The sequence below is a fragment of the Xyrauchen texanus genome, chromosome 8 (assembly GCF_025860055.1).
Source record: "Xyrauchen texanus isolate HMW12.3.18 chromosome 8, RBS_HiC_50CHRs, whole genome shotgun sequence".
Classification (NCBI taxonomy): domain Eukaryota; kingdom Metazoa; phylum Chordata; class Actinopteri; order Cypriniformes; family Catostomidae; genus Xyrauchen; species Xyrauchen texanus.
The window spans coordinates 33531457-33548162 of record NC_068283.1 but is presented as its reverse complement, the minus strand read 5'-3'; the positions used below and the strand labels follow the sequence as shown (position 1 = coordinate 33548162).

The 16706-nt window shown below is 38.8% G+C and overlaps 1 protein-coding gene across 4 annotated transcripts; it reads left to right on the top strand.

Annotated features, from left to right (window-relative positions):
* Nucleotides 1-364: 364 nt before the first annotated feature.
* Nucleotides 365-16676, top strand: LOC127647834 (nucleolar transcription factor 1-like). Of its 4 annotated transcripts, none has more exons than XM_052132322.1 (21): nucleotides 365-746; nucleotides 6773-6823; nucleotides 6925-7097; nucleotides 7364-7447; nucleotides 7593-7748; nucleotides 8113-8177; nucleotides 8298-8421; nucleotides 8528-8638; nucleotides 8727-8860; nucleotides 10146-10287; nucleotides 10405-10446; nucleotides 10550-10612; nucleotides 10818-10970; nucleotides 11077-11220; nucleotides 11526-11636; nucleotides 11937-12025; nucleotides 12189-12378; nucleotides 13090-13137; nucleotides 13327-13392; nucleotides 14029-14130; nucleotides 14445-16676. In XM_052132322.1, the coding sequence occupies exons 2-21, from the start codon at nucleotides 6787-6789 to the stop codon at nucleotides 14550-14552; spliced, it is 2142 nt and encodes a 713-aa protein (XP_051988282.1). In that variant the 5' UTR covers nucleotides 365-746; nucleotides 6773-6786; the 3' UTR covers nucleotides 14553-16676. The 4 variants fall into 4 exon arrangements, with proteins under 4 accessions (XP_051988282.1, XP_051988281.1, XP_051988280.1 ...); XM_052132321.1 differs by having other exon boundaries at nucleotides 10550-10660; nucleotides 14041-14130; XM_052132320.1 differs by having other exon boundaries at nucleotides 365-1255; nucleotides 10550-10660.
* Nucleotides 16677-16706: the final 30 nt, after the last annotated feature.

The window sequence follows — 16706 nt, the reverse complement described above, 5'->3', positions numbered from 1 at the left end:
GGAGACAGTGAGTGCATGCGCGCTGGATTGCAGCGTTCCAATGGATATAGCACGTCACCGCTCTGATGTTTACACGAATCGGTGCGCTCATTGGAAAATCATGTTTTCACCAAATCACAACGTCTTGATTGGACGTCACAGGTGACGCCCACAAACAGGCAAGGTGGAGTTTCATTATTTAACGTGACAATAACGATGCTGTCAGACTGAAAATGCAGAAACGGTGTTTTAATGTCCACAACAGTCCACTCTTTGACCACATGCATACAATTTGTGAATGTGAATGCATGCATTCTGCAACACGTTTCCTTGGAAAAAAAAGAAAACAAAACAAAAACACACTGAAAACTGATTAATAACATTCACTTTTTTATTAAAACTCTACATCATCATTCTGAACACATAATTATTCAAAACCAGCACTGGATGGTGCACGTTCTTGCGCGGTTTGAGGGCAGCCCGTGATAGCACTAATCCAAATGGAACCGAAACCCGGCGAGCCATCCGTGATGAGAGCGGCAAGCAGGGGAGAGATTGAAAATGCGGATGTCTCCTTGGAAAGAGAAATGAGCGGATCGAGAGAGCTGCGCGCTGAGTGGAAGGAGAGCGAGAGAGATGGAGGCGGGGGGAAGTCTCTTAGCTCTGCGGGGACTGGAGCGCCCGTGCCCTGGACCGGCGGCGCAGTGCTGGCTAACATTCAACCCTCCCCTTGTTCCACAACCAGTTCCACACACAGGCAGCGACAGGTAAGGTCTAACCAGCGCCACACGCCAACCACCGTTTGGTAAAGAAACTTGAGGGGAAAAAATAAATATAAACATCGCGACGACTTTAAATATGTTCGTTTAGATTTTGCGGATCTTTTCAAAAAGCAAGCAAGACGCGTTTAAATTCGCGTTGACTTGGGGTACATTCCGAGGTCGCCGTACCCGCATTTCGCGTCCTGTGACTCGGGAGGAAAACATCCACTGAATATCTTCCACAATCTGGTGAGGCGTTCCGTTTCTACGCCTGAATCTAACTACAGTGCCCGCTAGCATAATTAAACGCAACTAGGGCAACTGCGCGTCTTTATTTCCGAGTCAGGACTCAGTGAGGCTCGTGGAGGGAAGAATCAGCCACCAGTTCGCCATCACGGAGCTCGCTTATAAGTCTTACCGTGCGGTCTTGTTTTCGCTCGCGCCTCCGTGAAAGCAAATTTCGTGATAGCAGCTGCCGGCTTATCGGTTATAGCTGTGCATGAGGAGCAAACCGGGTAAGTTACGAGCCTAGGTTTACCATTTTAAGCTTGTTTTCGGTCGGTTGAGGGGGAATTATGGAGCACGATGGACGGTAGCATGGCGGCTCTAGAACAGTCGTCACGCCAGTAAAGCGTTCTCTCTCGGCTGTTACATTGTTCCATTGTGAATAGTCGTAGCAAAACGATACATTTGATCAAAAGAGAGTTCCATTTCACATCAGTTATAATCCCGCGCTTTATTGACCGCATACTGGGTGATTTTTAACCGTATATTTCTTTCATTTATATTATTCAAGCGTTTGAAGACCCAGCTGCCATACGGCTGCGAACACCTTGCTTTCACCCCGTGTTCCTCGCCAGTCGAGATAAACAAGCAGTTTTCCTTACGGTAAAGGGGGCTTTTCTACGAGAACCAGTTTGTGTTTACTGGCATATGATTACAAGTAGCCTAATTTAGACCAATTTGGGGTTATTTTTAAACATCTCTTTCTTAGGCTATCACCAGCGCTGGAGGGGGATTTCAATGCCAGTTGTAGCCGGTTTGCTCTGGTGAGGGTCAACTCATAACTCATGCGTCGTTGTATCGTTCTTAAGACTATTTAGGACTCATTTCTTGATGGATATTTCTACATTAGCGTCTGTTGCATTGTAATCAAACCCGTTGAGCTTAAAATGAAATTGGGTAAACAGTTACGGCGATCAAATACGAATATTAAACGGTAAACGTTTAATTTTTCCCTGATCAAAACCTCATTAAATGTAGAGTTGACTGTGGGTTAAACACTATAGTTGGCTGTGGTGTATTCTACGCATTTCTGTGGTAATAAACCGGCATTCTGGTCTGATTAGCACACCACGGCTGTTCCATAATCATTTTAAGAGGGTCTTAATGCCCCAGAGCTTCAGCCTGGGTCTGTTTTAAAGCTGGACTCTGCCTAGCTCGAGCGCCGCCATTACACACGCCTCGCGAGACGTTTTGTGACCAGAATTCATCCAGTTCACACATATGCGAAAAGGCATCCGATTATGACTAGCCCTCCGCATGTGTGCATAATTCGTGCATTTGTATTCAAGGACGGAGAAACTCGTGATGAAATCGCTTTGTTTGGAGGGTGCGACCCAGAATGTATCCATGGCGGAAGCGGAGACACGCGCCCCGTTGGTTTGGAGGCAGACTCTGGTGCTGCATGCTTTTGCAGTCACTCATGATGATCACTGTTTCCCCCCGAAAGCAGATCCCGATCCGTGGTCAGCTGGTTCGTCGCGCCTATCGTCCAAAATGCTCCTTCCTCCTTTTGTAGTACCTCCCAGTATCCACTCGTCCGCCGCAAATATACTCCAGTTTCGACCGAGCGGATTAAATGTTCGCCGGAAAAGAGCGCGTTATGAGGGAGAGAAGCCGTTTCGAGTCTTAGTTCGGTAGACAAAATGGAAGGTTGCACGGATTTACTGCGCTTGCTTGTGTCTACTGCAGAGTTATTTGAGATTTGAAACCGTCACAAGCAATGGGCTCTGTCTCACTAAAGCGTAAACGCTTAGGGGCGGTGTAATGCACATCAACCATTATGTGTCGTGTAGGGAATTAATCCCACTATTCAGGCAGCAATTCCTGATTTGCGCGTAGATGCTACTCATTAATCTTTACGTCCGAAAAAAAACGCCTACTATTTTAAATAAATAATAATTCAACGATGAAATGAATACTATTAAAATAATTATACAAATAATAAATAAACTAAAATAGAATAGCTTGTGTTCCTAACGAATTAGGAACTTCTGAATGTGCATACACACGCTGGCATTCAGAATATCTTTGGAAATAAATTAAGTGCTATTTGCGACCATCATTTTGAGTCACTTTCACCCTGGAATACATTTGGAGTGTTTTTCATGCCAAGATATCAAATGAGCATGCACAACTGGAATGGCATACGTTTATAAGAATTTTCAGGAAAATTAAAACAGAACTTACATTTTATTATTGAACTCTGAAATGGTGAATTATATAAAATAAATTGTATAAATATTAATAGGAAAAGAACATAGATGTTATTAAGGTTCATTAAAATACAATAATTAGAATATTTATTTTTTATTATTTCAAAAGGTTAATGTTGCGTAAAATATCAGGGGGTACACAAGTAAATCATTTAGGTCATAGGGGATCTGCTGTCTAAAAAGTTTGGGATCCCCTGGCATACAGAATAGTGATAATGCAAAAGAACTGTTTAGCTGTGATGTCAAATTGTAGACGGACCGGGAAAGCGAAGTCAAATTTTCTAGTTTTTTTTTATAATGCAAGTTTTGAATTTATGTCCTGTGACAAACATTACATGAAGAGACGTTTTGTTCTACAATATAAATTATACGTCAAACCTCAAATGTGAATTTCGCTAAAGCTGGTGTCACATTAGCAGACTCCAAACAACTCTATTTTGTCCGAGGGTGTCACATTTGCAGACTATTTTGCTGAGATCTCACTCTAGTTGGAGGTATTACAGTGCTGATACAAAATTGTGGAGGCATGACAAACAATCAACTCATTGCAACTTTCTCTCTGAATCCTTGTCATGTGGCACTCACCAAACCATGATTTCTGTTCAGAAAACCATGGTAACAGCAGTCATGGTCACTACAATATTACTCTAGTAAAACCAGGGTTAATTTTTGTCAGGGTCCTTAACTTAAAAAAAATTCTCTAATGACTAAATCCACAAAATAATTGAATACCTGCACTAATATGTTACATGCATTAACATAAAGTGCACTTCAAACTCATCCCAACATATTCAATATTCGGAAGCTGTACATCGTTATAAAAGGAATAACCTTGTTATTAGAATTCAAACGAGAAGGGATGTTGTGATAATGCTGCTTGAGTATGTTAATCATACATGGAAGTCCCACTTGAACACCCCAAGCACTTTAGTTATTGTTTCATGTCTGTCTGAATTAGCACTGAGTGCCTGATTAAAAATGGAAGGGAGTGTGTGTAGTTTCGGCTCACGTGCGGCTCTTTCCCTGGGTGATGTTGGCATAATTGATTAATCATGTATCAATGTATTACTATAACAGCAACTTAATGCCATTAATCAAAGCACATTATTGACACTTGTGATAGATTACAGCCATGCAAGGAAACAGGAAGAACTTGCTTGCGTGTTTTAAATAAACCCTCACAAGCATTATTGACATATATTACCAGTATACAGCACTCATGTCGAGTGTAAACGTCATTTAACAATCGCTGTTGTGTAATTGCCTGCAAATATACAATTTTCCCAGAAAGGAGAAATGCAGGGATCTTCTCTATCTGTGTTTCATTTTCTCCACTTGCCATTTTCAACTGCACACGACTCAGAACAGTGATGTCATCCAGTTGACCCGTGTAAAACACAGATGGAGCATATCCATTTACAGATCCATTCAGGTGCATTAGCGGAAGTTGTAACTGTGTCTGTTACACACTTTGTTTTCTTGACCAAAACTTGTGCTTCAGATACGTTATTAAACGTGAGGTGAACCGACCATGGTGCCAATGCTTCGCGAACCGTGGGTGGTGAACACTATCGTTTTTTTTTTTACCGAGAACCATTACAACCCTAGTAAATGCATATGCAGCTTTCAGTGAGTAAAGAAATTGCGAAAAACTGTAGTGTCTCCGCTTTCGCTTTGCGTTTTGTTTGATGAAATGGAAAACCATTGTAATGTTAGTGTTCTCTCAGCCTTGTTGGCAAACATACTGCTGTTCTCTACTAATGCAGCATCTAGTCAACAAATACATTTCTTTATAATGATATAACAACATGTACTGTATGCATACCTTTTCGTTGTTGATGTTTTAAATCTGAATCTGAAGTGTTCCGCTCCATGCAGAGTGTAGTCTCATGTGTCAAAACAAACACCACAAGGCATCAGTGAAGTGATAGTTTTTATTTCAAAAGTATCTGCGTCACAATGTAACACATTAGTATAATGCCTGCCTAAGGGCTACTTTGGCCTGCCCGCCAGGATGAGTTGGCTTAGTGTTGTTGCCATGTCGAGAAGATACTTTTTTCTTCACTGCAAAAGCAAAATCTTTTTGTTAGGACTTCCAAAGGCAGGCATTGAAGAATCAGTGGTTAAAATTGATTTTATATATTTAGCAGTACAACCCCAAACAATGCCATATTTTCAAGACGGTTACTTCGAAAAGATGGTGCAGTTCCCAATTTGTTGGGACAATCTGGCGCTTCAGAATTACAACCTGTATGTATGTTTGAGTATTTATGGTTTATCTGCTACAGAGAGATCAAATGCAGAGTTTTGTGTTGTAACTACGGTGTACACTCAGTGCACAGCTGTAGGCCTCTGCTAACCTGCTAGCTAATGTTATTGTGTTGAAATGGGTTTGCTAATCAGCTGCGGGCCCACTTACCTAGAATTGTTCATGATTGTATCATGAATAGTGATCAAGTGTGGAGATGGATTTATTTGTACAAATGGTAATTTTACGTCTGTAATCCACGGTAGTGCTCTGCTAACTTGCTATGTAATGTTATTGTTTTGGTAAGGGCTTACTGTTCAGCGGTGGGCCGGCTTTTACCGAAAACTGTGTAACAAAATGGTAGATCTCAATAGTCTTATAATTGTATGATTATTACAAGCTCTAATGTTACGGGCGCTATCCACAGTAGTCCACGGTTATCTTGATTAACAACTCTCTAATATCCCTGGTAATGTCCAACTGGCAGTAAGCCTCTGTTCTCCGTTAATAGCTCTGGCGAAAAAAGTTTGGCTACACTTATTCCAGAAAAAGATGACTAACTTATATGCACTACGTGTCTTTTACTTGAAGCTTTGTTAGGTTCACAATAAATAAACAGTGTACTTTTAAGAAAGCTACTAAATTAAAACTTACCACTGTGAAACGTCTTGCTCAAGTTGTGCTTGCAAAGGTGGTTTGGGTCAATCAGCTTGTTCTTCCAAACTTTCATTATTTCATTCATTAATGGAGTCAAACTGGTACGGCAAAAACCGACAGCATAGTTACAATAGTGTTTACAGTTGTTAAGGAAGCCTGAAACTCAGTTATGGTAAGGGGTGTTACATTTCTGACACATGCTCTACGCAGCTGACCAATCACAACAGACTAGGCCAGCTGCCCAATCAGAGCAGATTGGGCATTTCGGAAAGAGGGGCTTTAAAGAGACAGGAGTTAAATCGGAGCGTTTGAGCCAGAGGATGAAAATAGGTTTAGCAGAAATGTACAGTATGAGAAAAATAGCGTGTTTTGAGAACATTAAAGCATGTAAACCTATTCTAGTAGACCCCCAAAATATAAGCATGAACCTGTAAATTAGCATAATATGGGCTTTTTAAAATAAAGTAGTGATACTAACTGACCTAATGCAGGGAATGTTTTCTACAATTGAATGTCAGGAATTGTGAGTTTAAATGAAAATGACTTCAACTGTAAATAAGTAGTTTAAGCTGTCCTTTTTTTTTATTTTTTATTCATATATTTAACATTAAATTATAATTTTTCACTAGAGTAATTCCAAACAATGAATGGAGAAATGGAGTCCACCGCTGCAGACCCTGGTAAGGATTTAAAGTACTTTAAATAATGTGATGTGTTCTTGGTTTGCTTGAAAATTCAACAGAGATTTTCTTTACACCATATGTTTTTTTTATTGCTACAGTTTGGGAGCAGGATGATCTGTTGAAGCTGTTGGATTGCATGAATGGGAACCTGCCTGAAAAGGATCAAGCCAAGTACAAGACGTCCGAGTCCCATCTGGACTGGGAAAAAGTGGCTTTTAACACATTCTCTGGAGAGATGTGCAAACAGAAATGGCAGGAAGTTTCACGCGAGGTACGCTAGTTCATAACCAACTGAATATGAGTTGAAGATTGTAATAGCTAGTGAAACATGCATTATAAATAAAGTGGGGAGGAAAAAAATCTTGGTGTTAGAAATAATGATCAAAATATACTACAAATATAACTATAATTCTAAATATATAATTGCATTCATGCAGTGGTTTTATTGGGTATGTTGTGTGTGACAAGCAATGCAATATGAGTTTTAATGTAATTAAACATAGGCGCAGATAACAAAAAAAATGTTTCCTTACGCAGATACGCAAATTCCGCACGCTCACTGAGCTGATTGTGGATGCCCAGGACTACATAAAAAATCCCTACAAAGGAAAGAAACTGAAGGTAGGCAATCTTATCAACTAATCATAAAACCTTGGGTTGAGAGTGACTGTTTTTCTGTTTTATGCAACAGTATCTAAAAACTATGTTGTATTAGCCTGACTTTAGTGACTTTCTTAACCATTTATACTATTTTACCGTATCACAGAAACACCCGGACTTTCCCAAAAAGCCATTGACGCCATATTTCCGTTTCTTTATGGAAAAACGAGCCAAGTATGCTAAACTACATCCAGAGATGAGCAACCTTGATCTCACAAAAATCCTTTCCAAAAAATACAGGGAGTTGCCAGAACATAAAAAAGTGAGTGGAACAAAATTGAATATAGTGGTTCAGTTTTACTTTAAAATGAAGACACCTTTGCTGAAACACTGACTAATATTTATTGAAATTTACAAAATAGGGATTCATATGGATATTTAAAATGGGAAATTGATATTATGGGAGTACTGACATGGTATATTACCTAAAAGTGCTCAATTTGTAGTGTTAAGATTGCTGGTGTATTTGGTGTTCAAAGGATTCCAGATGTTTTTTTGCATTTTTGCCCCTTTTGAAAAGAAGAATTTTTTTGTATTTGGTCTGGATCACCTATTGCTTTGAGAGGTACCTTTCTAGATCTGACAGCAAAACCTGTTTTGTTTTGACCAACCCTTTTTGTGAACAGGAAAAATATGTGAATGATTTTCTCAGAGAAAAAGAGTCTTTCACGCTCAACATGTTGAAGTTCAAGTAAGTGAATTATTTACCCTACAATTACATTTATATTTGTAAAAGTGGAATAATTGCATTGATGGAAATGGATTGATCACATTTATTTATGTTACAGTTTATTTATGTTTGTCTGATTAGGAAGGACCATCCAGACCTTGTAGAGAATGGTAACAAGAAGTCCAATGTTCCAGAGAAGCCCAAGACACCCCAGCAGCTGTGGTATTCCCATGAGAAAAAGGCCTATCTCAAAGCGCACCCAGATGTAAGATCTATGCACACCTGTAAACGAAATGCTGCTGGCTCCTTTATACACATTAGTGCCATTAAACTGAGATGGAACTCTAACATTCGTGTTTTTGCATTATCAGGGGACCACCAAAGACATCAAGGATAGTATTGGGAAGCAGTGGCCACAGCTCACGGACAAGAAGAGGATGAAATGGATCATGAAGTCACTTGAACAGAAAAAAGAGTATGAGGTAAAGACGCTTTCAATTTACAGAGCATTTTTGCCAAATGTAGGAGTTTTTTTTTTTTTAAAGGTTGTTCCTTTGTGCCCTTGTCTAGGAGAAGATGCGTGAGCTCATTCAACAGCACCCAGAGATGAACATCACAGAGGAGGACATTGTCAAATCTACTCTGACTAAAGCAGAGAGACACCTAAAGGATAAGTTTGACGGGCGGCCAGACAAACCACCATCGTAAGGGTTTTGTTTTGTTTTTTAGCTTCAATAGGACAGGCATGAATGTTTTAGAACATAACATTCAAATCAAACCAAAATTTTTGTTGCATCAATGTCAAATTATGTTACATAGCTTGAAACGTTACAAAGATGCAGCCCGTTCATGCAGTGGTTGAGAGGTGACAAACAGATAAATTATATATAATATTTAAAAAGTAATTTCTTTTTAAATAGCATGGTAGTATTTATTTTAATATCTTTAATTATTACTGATTTAAATCTAATATTAAATAAAATAAAACAAAATATTTGTTTTGTTTAAATACTGTATTATTAAAAAAATGAGATATGAAAACCTGATAAGAATCTCAATTGAGAACAATGGAAATTACAAAAAAAACACACACACTATAGTGAATTAAAATGTCTGGATATTTTACAGTAATCATGTTTCTTTTTTCCCTTTTCATTCAGACCATTTAATTATGAGTTTATTCATAATTAATATATATACACTGCCGGGCCAAAAAAAAAAGTCGCCATTTGGATTTAGGCAGTGTTATGATCGAGGGTTGCCTCAATAGGTCAGGTCTAGGCTCAGCAACATTATACGGCAATAAAATTAAGTCTGCTTACTACCTGAATGTACTGAATGACCAGGTTGTCGCATCGATGGACTTTTTCTTCCCTGAAGGCATGGGCATATTCCATGACGACAATGCCAAGATTTATCAGGCTCAAATTATGAAAGAGTGATTCAGGGAGCATGAGGAATAATTTTCACACATGAATTGGCCACCACAGAGTCCTGGCCTTAACCCCATTGAAAGTCTTTGGGATGTGCTAGAGAAGACTTTATGGAGTGGTGAGACTCTCCCGTGATCAATACAAGATCTCGGATTCAAAAATGAATGCAACTCTGGACAGAAATAAATGTTGTGACGTTGCATAAGGTTGTCGAAACAATGCAACAACGAATGCGTGCCGTAATCAAAGCAAAAGGCGGTCCAACAAAATATTAGAGTGCACCTTTTTTTTTTTTTTGGCCACTTTTTTTTCCACATAGTAAAGGGTTATTTGGGTTTGAAATGATCTTCATTGTCATGAAAATGTCACCATGCAAAAACACTGAATGGGCCTAGAAAAGCCTTAATGCATGCTAAATATATTTTTCTTTGATTTGGAGAAATGAGACAACGTGGTTTTAAGAGATTCACCCTTTTATGGATCTTTCTTACCTTGTGTATTGCACAGTAAGTGTAGTAAGTTTGTCATTATCTCTTAATCTCTCCGTTTCTCTCAGTAATGGTTACTCCATGTTCTGTGCTGAACTGATGTCCAGTATGAAAGACGTTCCCAGTACAGAGCGTATGGTCCTGTGTAGCCAGCGCTGGAAAGTCCTCAAACGGAGCGAGAAGGATGCGTACCAAAAACGCTGTGAACTGGTCAGTAACAAACGGCCCATACTTTTTGCACTTAACTTTCTGTCCCTGTGTAAATGGATTGACTGGATGGTGTGGACATTTGAGTTATACTTTTTTGTTTCTTTTTTCTCTACTCAGAAAAAGAAAGAATATGAGGTTGAGATGAATCGCTTCTTATTAGTAAGTATACATTTCTACAACAGACACTCAGCACTATGCGTGTATTGTTTCTAATAGTTTGCTGCTCTGCTTGCATTTTAAACATGGTGTCTGTGTATTGTAGAGTATCTCAGAGGAGGAACAGCAGAGAATACTGGCAGAACAGAAGATGAGCAGCTTTAAAAAGGCAGGTGGCGGCACTCCTTCCTCCAAAAAGAAGAGCTCCAAAGCAAAGGTCTGCCAATCATGTTACTTTATGGATTGATAATGAATCGGCTTACACTAGTAACAATTTAGTGACTAGTAACTATTTAAATGGCTAGTAACTTCAGTATACTTATGCTTTCACCCTCACATCGTACTATTCTTTCTTCTCTCTTGTACTCCAACAGTCTGCAGAGAAACCCAAGCTTCCTGTTTCTGCAATGTTCATTTTCTCAGAGGAGAAGCGCCCTAAACTTCAACAGGAAAGACCCGATCTGTCTGAAATGGAGCTCACCAGACTACTGGCCCGTATGTGGAATGAGCTTTCTGACAAGAAGAAGGTAATCACAGTGATTCAGAGAAGGATTTCAAGGGTTTTTCATGTCACAAGATCACACTGTTGAAATGTATTGACTACTTTAGTGATTATATCTTATCATCCAATAGGAGAAATATAAAAATCTGGAAATGACACTGAAGGCAGATTCAAAGAGGCAGAGTGAGGAGAAAGGAAAGCGACCAGAAACGCCCAAAACAGCTCAGGAAATCTGGCAACAGAGCGTCATTGGAGACTATCTCGCCCGATTTAAGGTATGTAATTATAATTCTATAAATTAATAAAAATCTTAACATGGTATGAGTAATTTTATATCACAGTACCACAATATGTCACTTTTTTGCTGGAAATGTAATGAAACAACAGTTGATTATTTTTTTCAATAATATTCAACAATCAATGCCTTTTTATTTGAAGATCCAGTGAATTCAGTGCTAAATTTCATAACAAATTAATGAAATGTCCAGTTGAGACATTTCTACTGTATATACCATCATACCGCGCAATTTTCCCAATTTTAATTTCTCGGCTGATTTCCCCCTCTTCATCGGTTTCTCAGAACGATCGGATAAAAGCTCAGAAGACCATGGAGGCCACCTGGAACACCATGGAGAAGAAAGAGAAGATTGTGTGGATCAAAAAGGCTGCAGAGGACCAGAAAAGATACGAGGTAAGTCCAAAATATAATTTCAAAGACATTTTTTGTTTGGCTGCTATCAAGCCATTGTAAAAGGTTGTCTGAATAGAACCCCTTTAGGACACTGGTGGTTGAAGCCCTTTTTTTCTAATGATAATGTGGCAAGATTGTTGCATTTTACTGCATTGAAGTACCTCTCTTTAATGCTATAACACCTTATTTTGACTCCAGAGGCTCAAAATATCATTTGTAAAGTGATTACAGGTTTGCTGTTGTTTTTACTCAGGACTTACTCTGTTTCAATGGGTAAATTGTCTCTTCTGTCTTTCACAGAGAGAGCTGAGTGAGATGCGATCACCTCCTCTAGTCTTTACCCCAGGGAAGAAAATGAAATTTGATGGGGAACCTAAGAAACCACCCTCGTAAGTGCAATAGTTTTTTTTTTTTATTATTATCTTTTTTCTTTTGTGCATTGGTTTTCCACAATTCTCTAATCTCACACCTGCACCTCTATGAGAAAATGTAAATGTGTATTTCTTGTCCTCCTGCTCTTTCTCACTATGCTCTGTGCACCTGTGCACGCAGCAACGGTTATCAAAAGTTCTCTCAGGAAATGCTGTCAAACGGCGAGCTGAACCATCTGCCCATGAAGGAGCGGATGGGTGAAATCGGAGGCCGCTGGCAGCGACTTACTCAGAAAGAGAAGGATCGTTACAAAAAGATGGCAGAGGAAAAACAGAGGCAGTACAAAGTGCTAATGGAGCAATGGCTTGCGGTACATAATTATTTATTCAGTTATCTGTTCAACACTGTACAAATGGAAAAAGAAAACTTTAATGGTTCAATATAAAGACAATAGTTCTTTCAGCTGAAGTTTGTAATTTCTGCGCCACCAATCAGATTTCCAAAAACAAAAAATTTCAAAAGGGCTTTCTGAAAAGTTGTTTCTTCATATTAAGCTGGTATAGAAGAAAGTATTTAAACACAGAAAAAGTTACATACTTCAAGTTCAAATATACTTGGGTATAGATGTTATACACATACTAGCTCTGTTTCCAAAACCTAATGAGCCGCCCACCTAGACAGCATTATATGACATTGTAGACATGCTCCCATAACAAAGACTGTTCCAAAAGGAATTCATCAACATTGTGCTGCATTCGAAGGTACCTTGTTTTGCTCAAATTCTAAGGCAACATCGCATGTATCCTTTGCAGATTCAGTTTTTGACTATAAATAAACTTTTCATTCAATGAAAAGTATCAGTAAATATTCAGTTTGATCCAAGTTTAATTTTTTTATCCAATAATTGTCTGTGCTGATTTTTGTTTATCAAATTATGCAATCAATTATGTAGGCAGCAAGGCTGCTCACTAGGTTTTTTGGGAAGAGCTACTGTATCATTTCTGTGACCTATCTGTGATGATTTACTGAACATTTAAACTTGTGAAAATGAATTGATAATAAAATAATTTCCCCCTCACAGAGTTTATCAGCACAAGAGAAAGCTGTGTATAATGAATATAATTCTCTGGTAAGTCATACATTTGTATGTACACATATTGCATTTTCTGTTGTCTCAAAATAGACTTTAATAACACAACTTCATATCATTTTTTTTATATATATATTTATATATATATATATATTTTTTTTTAAATTGCATCAAGTTTCCTGGTTCAAGTTGATGAGCACAGTGGTTTGTTTGACTTTTTTCCCTCAGAAACGGAGGAGTACAGCAAAACCAGGTGGCACCAATGCTAAAGTGAAAGCCAAGGCCAAAAGATCGGTGAGTTTGATCTCTGCTTCTTTGTATCTGGAATAGAGGACTATCTGCAATGTCTTTTCTGGGATTTCCTTTTGGAGTTCTGTATCAACCAACCTGGGTATCTCAGGAAGTAAAGACGCTGACTACCACACCTGGAGTCGCGAGTTCGAATCCAGGGTGTGCTGAGTGACCAGCCAGGTCTCCTAAGCAACCACATTGGCCTGGTTGCTAGGGATGGTAGAGTCACATGGGGTAACCACCTCGTGGTCACTATAATGTGGTTCGTTCTCGCGTGGCGAGTTGTGCGTTGATGCCGCAGAAAATAGCGTGAAGCCTCCACACCCGCCATGTCTCGGTGGGCAACATGATAAGATGCACGGATTGACGGTCTCAGACATGGAGGCAACTGAGATTGGTCCTCCGCCACCCGGATTGAGGCGAATCACTACGCCACCACTAGGACCTAGAGCGCATTGGGAATTGGGTATTCCAAATTAGGGAGAGAACAAAAACACTCCTTTTTGTTTTTATTAGCATTTTTCATACTGTCCCAACTTTTTCGGAATTGGGGTTGTACATCTTTAACAGTGAGTAGTGATATGTCGATCTGTGGCATGTTTGACATTTTACAAGTTTGTTTACTTATTGATTCCAAAGGAGGATGAAGAGGAGGATGAAGAGGAGGAAGAGAAAGATTCCGAAGATGAATCTTCCTCTGGTGAAGACAGTGACGATGATGATGAAGATGATGACGATGATGTAGGAATTATTGCATGCCAATCACATGATGATGTCTCTTTGCACTTAACCGTAAAGAGCACAACATGACATTTGTTTATGTTTTAATCAAAACAGAAGAATTACATTATCTGAGTCAAAAGTTATTACATTAGTTGTGGTAATTAAACTGTTTAGATCCATATTTATCAAACAGTTAGCATTACTTAAAATCTCACGGGGTACTTCAGGTAAATTGTTTAGGTCAAAGCTGTTCGATAGACAAAAAAGGACTGGGAAAACCCTAATCTGTTCTGTTCAAATTATTTAAAAAAAAATTGCCATTTCACTTCCAGAATGAGGAAGACATAGACGATGAAGAGGTGGAGGATAAGGAGAATAAATCTGATAGCAGCAGCAACGCCTCTAGCTCTGACGACTCATCATGTTCCGACTCGGACTGAGCCAGTGTCGTGTCAGGCCGAGCCCACAGACTGCCAGAAATGCTGTGAACTGAGCCATGAGCAGAGGGGTTTAAGCGCTCTGCCCACCACCAGAGGGAGCTCACCCCACTGTAACATATCTACGCCCACACAGTCACCCCTGTTACTCTCTCACACAGTCTTTTCTTCTGCATCTGTATTCCCCTGCACATTCAGGTTTATTCGTTCCTCAGTCTATAAATACGCTTGGCAGGTTTTATGGTGTTTTAGGCAAACAAAATCCATACTTGGGGATGCACACTCTAAATTCCTCCTGACACAATGCTGATCACCGAAAAGGGCTTGGTGCTCTGCTGTTGGCTTGTAGTCATAATGGGGCATCATTAGGATGCACCAATTGTCTAATTTAAAGGTAGGGTTATAGAGGAGATCGAGAGCACCAGGTACCATTTTCTTTTTCGTAAATGAGCCAAAGAATCTACGTTTTGCAGATTTGTTTCGGGAGGTACAGAGGACCAAATAATTGCACTCTGAAGAATGTCTGTTTTCTTGCTCTCCATCTGTACCTTCTATTAGCGTCGTTTCTCTCCAGTCACTCATTTAAATTGCTCCCTCCATTTTTACTTTTGTGTTTGTTTTAGCTTCTTCGGTTCAAAAAATGTGGTGTTTTCAGGAACAATGAAGCCATTTTGAATGTTGCTCCATGGACCCTGCTGGTCGCGCACTCACTACTTTTTCGCAAAGCTTTATGCGCCACCCTTCCCTGCGCCTTATGAGGGTCAGGAGGTTAAAGGTGAAAATGGACTATTTATTTTTGTCCTGTTATAAGAACTCTTCCCATTGCTGTTTTGTGCTTGTGACGAAGCCAAGGAACCAGCAGAATTTGAGTTAGCAGCTCAGAGAATTAAAAACAACCAATGTTGTACAGTATAATAAGAATTAGTTCATCAGTTAATTGCTCGCAAAGATCTCGCGGAAAAGCGTGTATTTGTTTTACGCAGATTGTGCACCAAAACATTTCTCATTTGTTAATAATGGTTACATGTTGTTTAAAGCTGACTCCCCCCTTTCTAACCACTGTTTTATTTGGAGCTCCAAAGAGCTGTTTTCCTTTTAAAAACTTGATTAAGATGTTTTAAATATGATAGATGTGAGTTACCCCACAATTCAGTGCACTTATGATGAAATGGCAAGCTCACAAACCCAGTTTTCCTCTCTTCATTTCAGCCATCACTCTAAAATGTCAACCACTTTAAAGGTTTTTTCACACACCAGCTCAAGGAATGTAATGGAGATGTTTTATTTAAGAGTGGGGTACTGTTATTTGTTGTGTGTTTATGTATTTAAATGGTTTTGAGGGTAACTGGTATATTCTCTGATTCCATTGCCCTGCTAAAGAAATGATTCTTCTAACTACATTAAGAGGGTAACACACAACCCAGCTTCTGACACGAGTTACAACCTCTTCAGTATTTGTACATAACCATACTTGATATGGACACAGTAAATGAAGTTTTACTATCAAGAAAATGGGCCTTTTATAATTTGCAAATAAACAAAATGATGACAAGCAAATGTAATTTTTTTTATTTTTGGGGACTGCATTAAGTCATCTTTTGACAACTGGAAGTGAATCTGGATGCTATATTTTCTGTACTAGGCATTTAAGAACATGAACAACTAGTTTATTGAGGATTTGAGTGATGGGCCAGGATAAGAGATTCCAGTGGACCTCTGAAGATTTTGTTTATTTTTTTTAGGACTTTGAGATTTACAAACAGACTTGGTTTGGGTTTAGTGCTATTGTATAGTATTTGTAAATATTGCTTTATTCTTTATTTTTTCCTTTTGTCTTTGTATTGAGTGAACATTTTTGCATTTGTAATTTCAGTTGGCTAAGCAATCTGCTGCTGTAGCCAAAAAAAAAAAAAAAAAAAGATAGAGAGTTTGTCTGTTGGGGAAATGTTTTTAATTTGGTAAGTTTTAGTTTTTACCCCTTCCCTTGTTTGTTTGTTTGTTTATTTCTAGAAATGGAGAAAAAAAAAGCAAGCTTAAATTTGTAATACACATTTGGATGTTTTCTATAGCAAGAGATGTATATCCGTGCAGTTTACATTTTGAGCAAATAAACCTCCTTAAACGGTTTCACTTTTTCTCTGCATGTGTTTTGTCTGA

What these genes read in the sequence shown, in the direction of transcription:
- LOC127647834 (XM_052132320.1), top strand. Translation starts at nt 6,787, where the DNA reads ATGAATGGAGAAATGGAGTCCACCGCTGCAGACCCTG. An exon ending in GGCAGGAAGTTTCACGCGAG is followed by an intron (nt 7,098 to 7,363) that starts GTACGCTAGTTC and finishes TTCCTTACGCAG; the next exon opens with ATACGCAAATTCCGCACGCT. An exon ending in AGAAGAGCTCCAAAGCAAAG is followed by an intron (nt 10,661 to 10,817) that starts GTCTGCCAATCA and finishes GTACTCCAACAG; the next exon opens with TCTGCAGAGAAACCCAAGCT.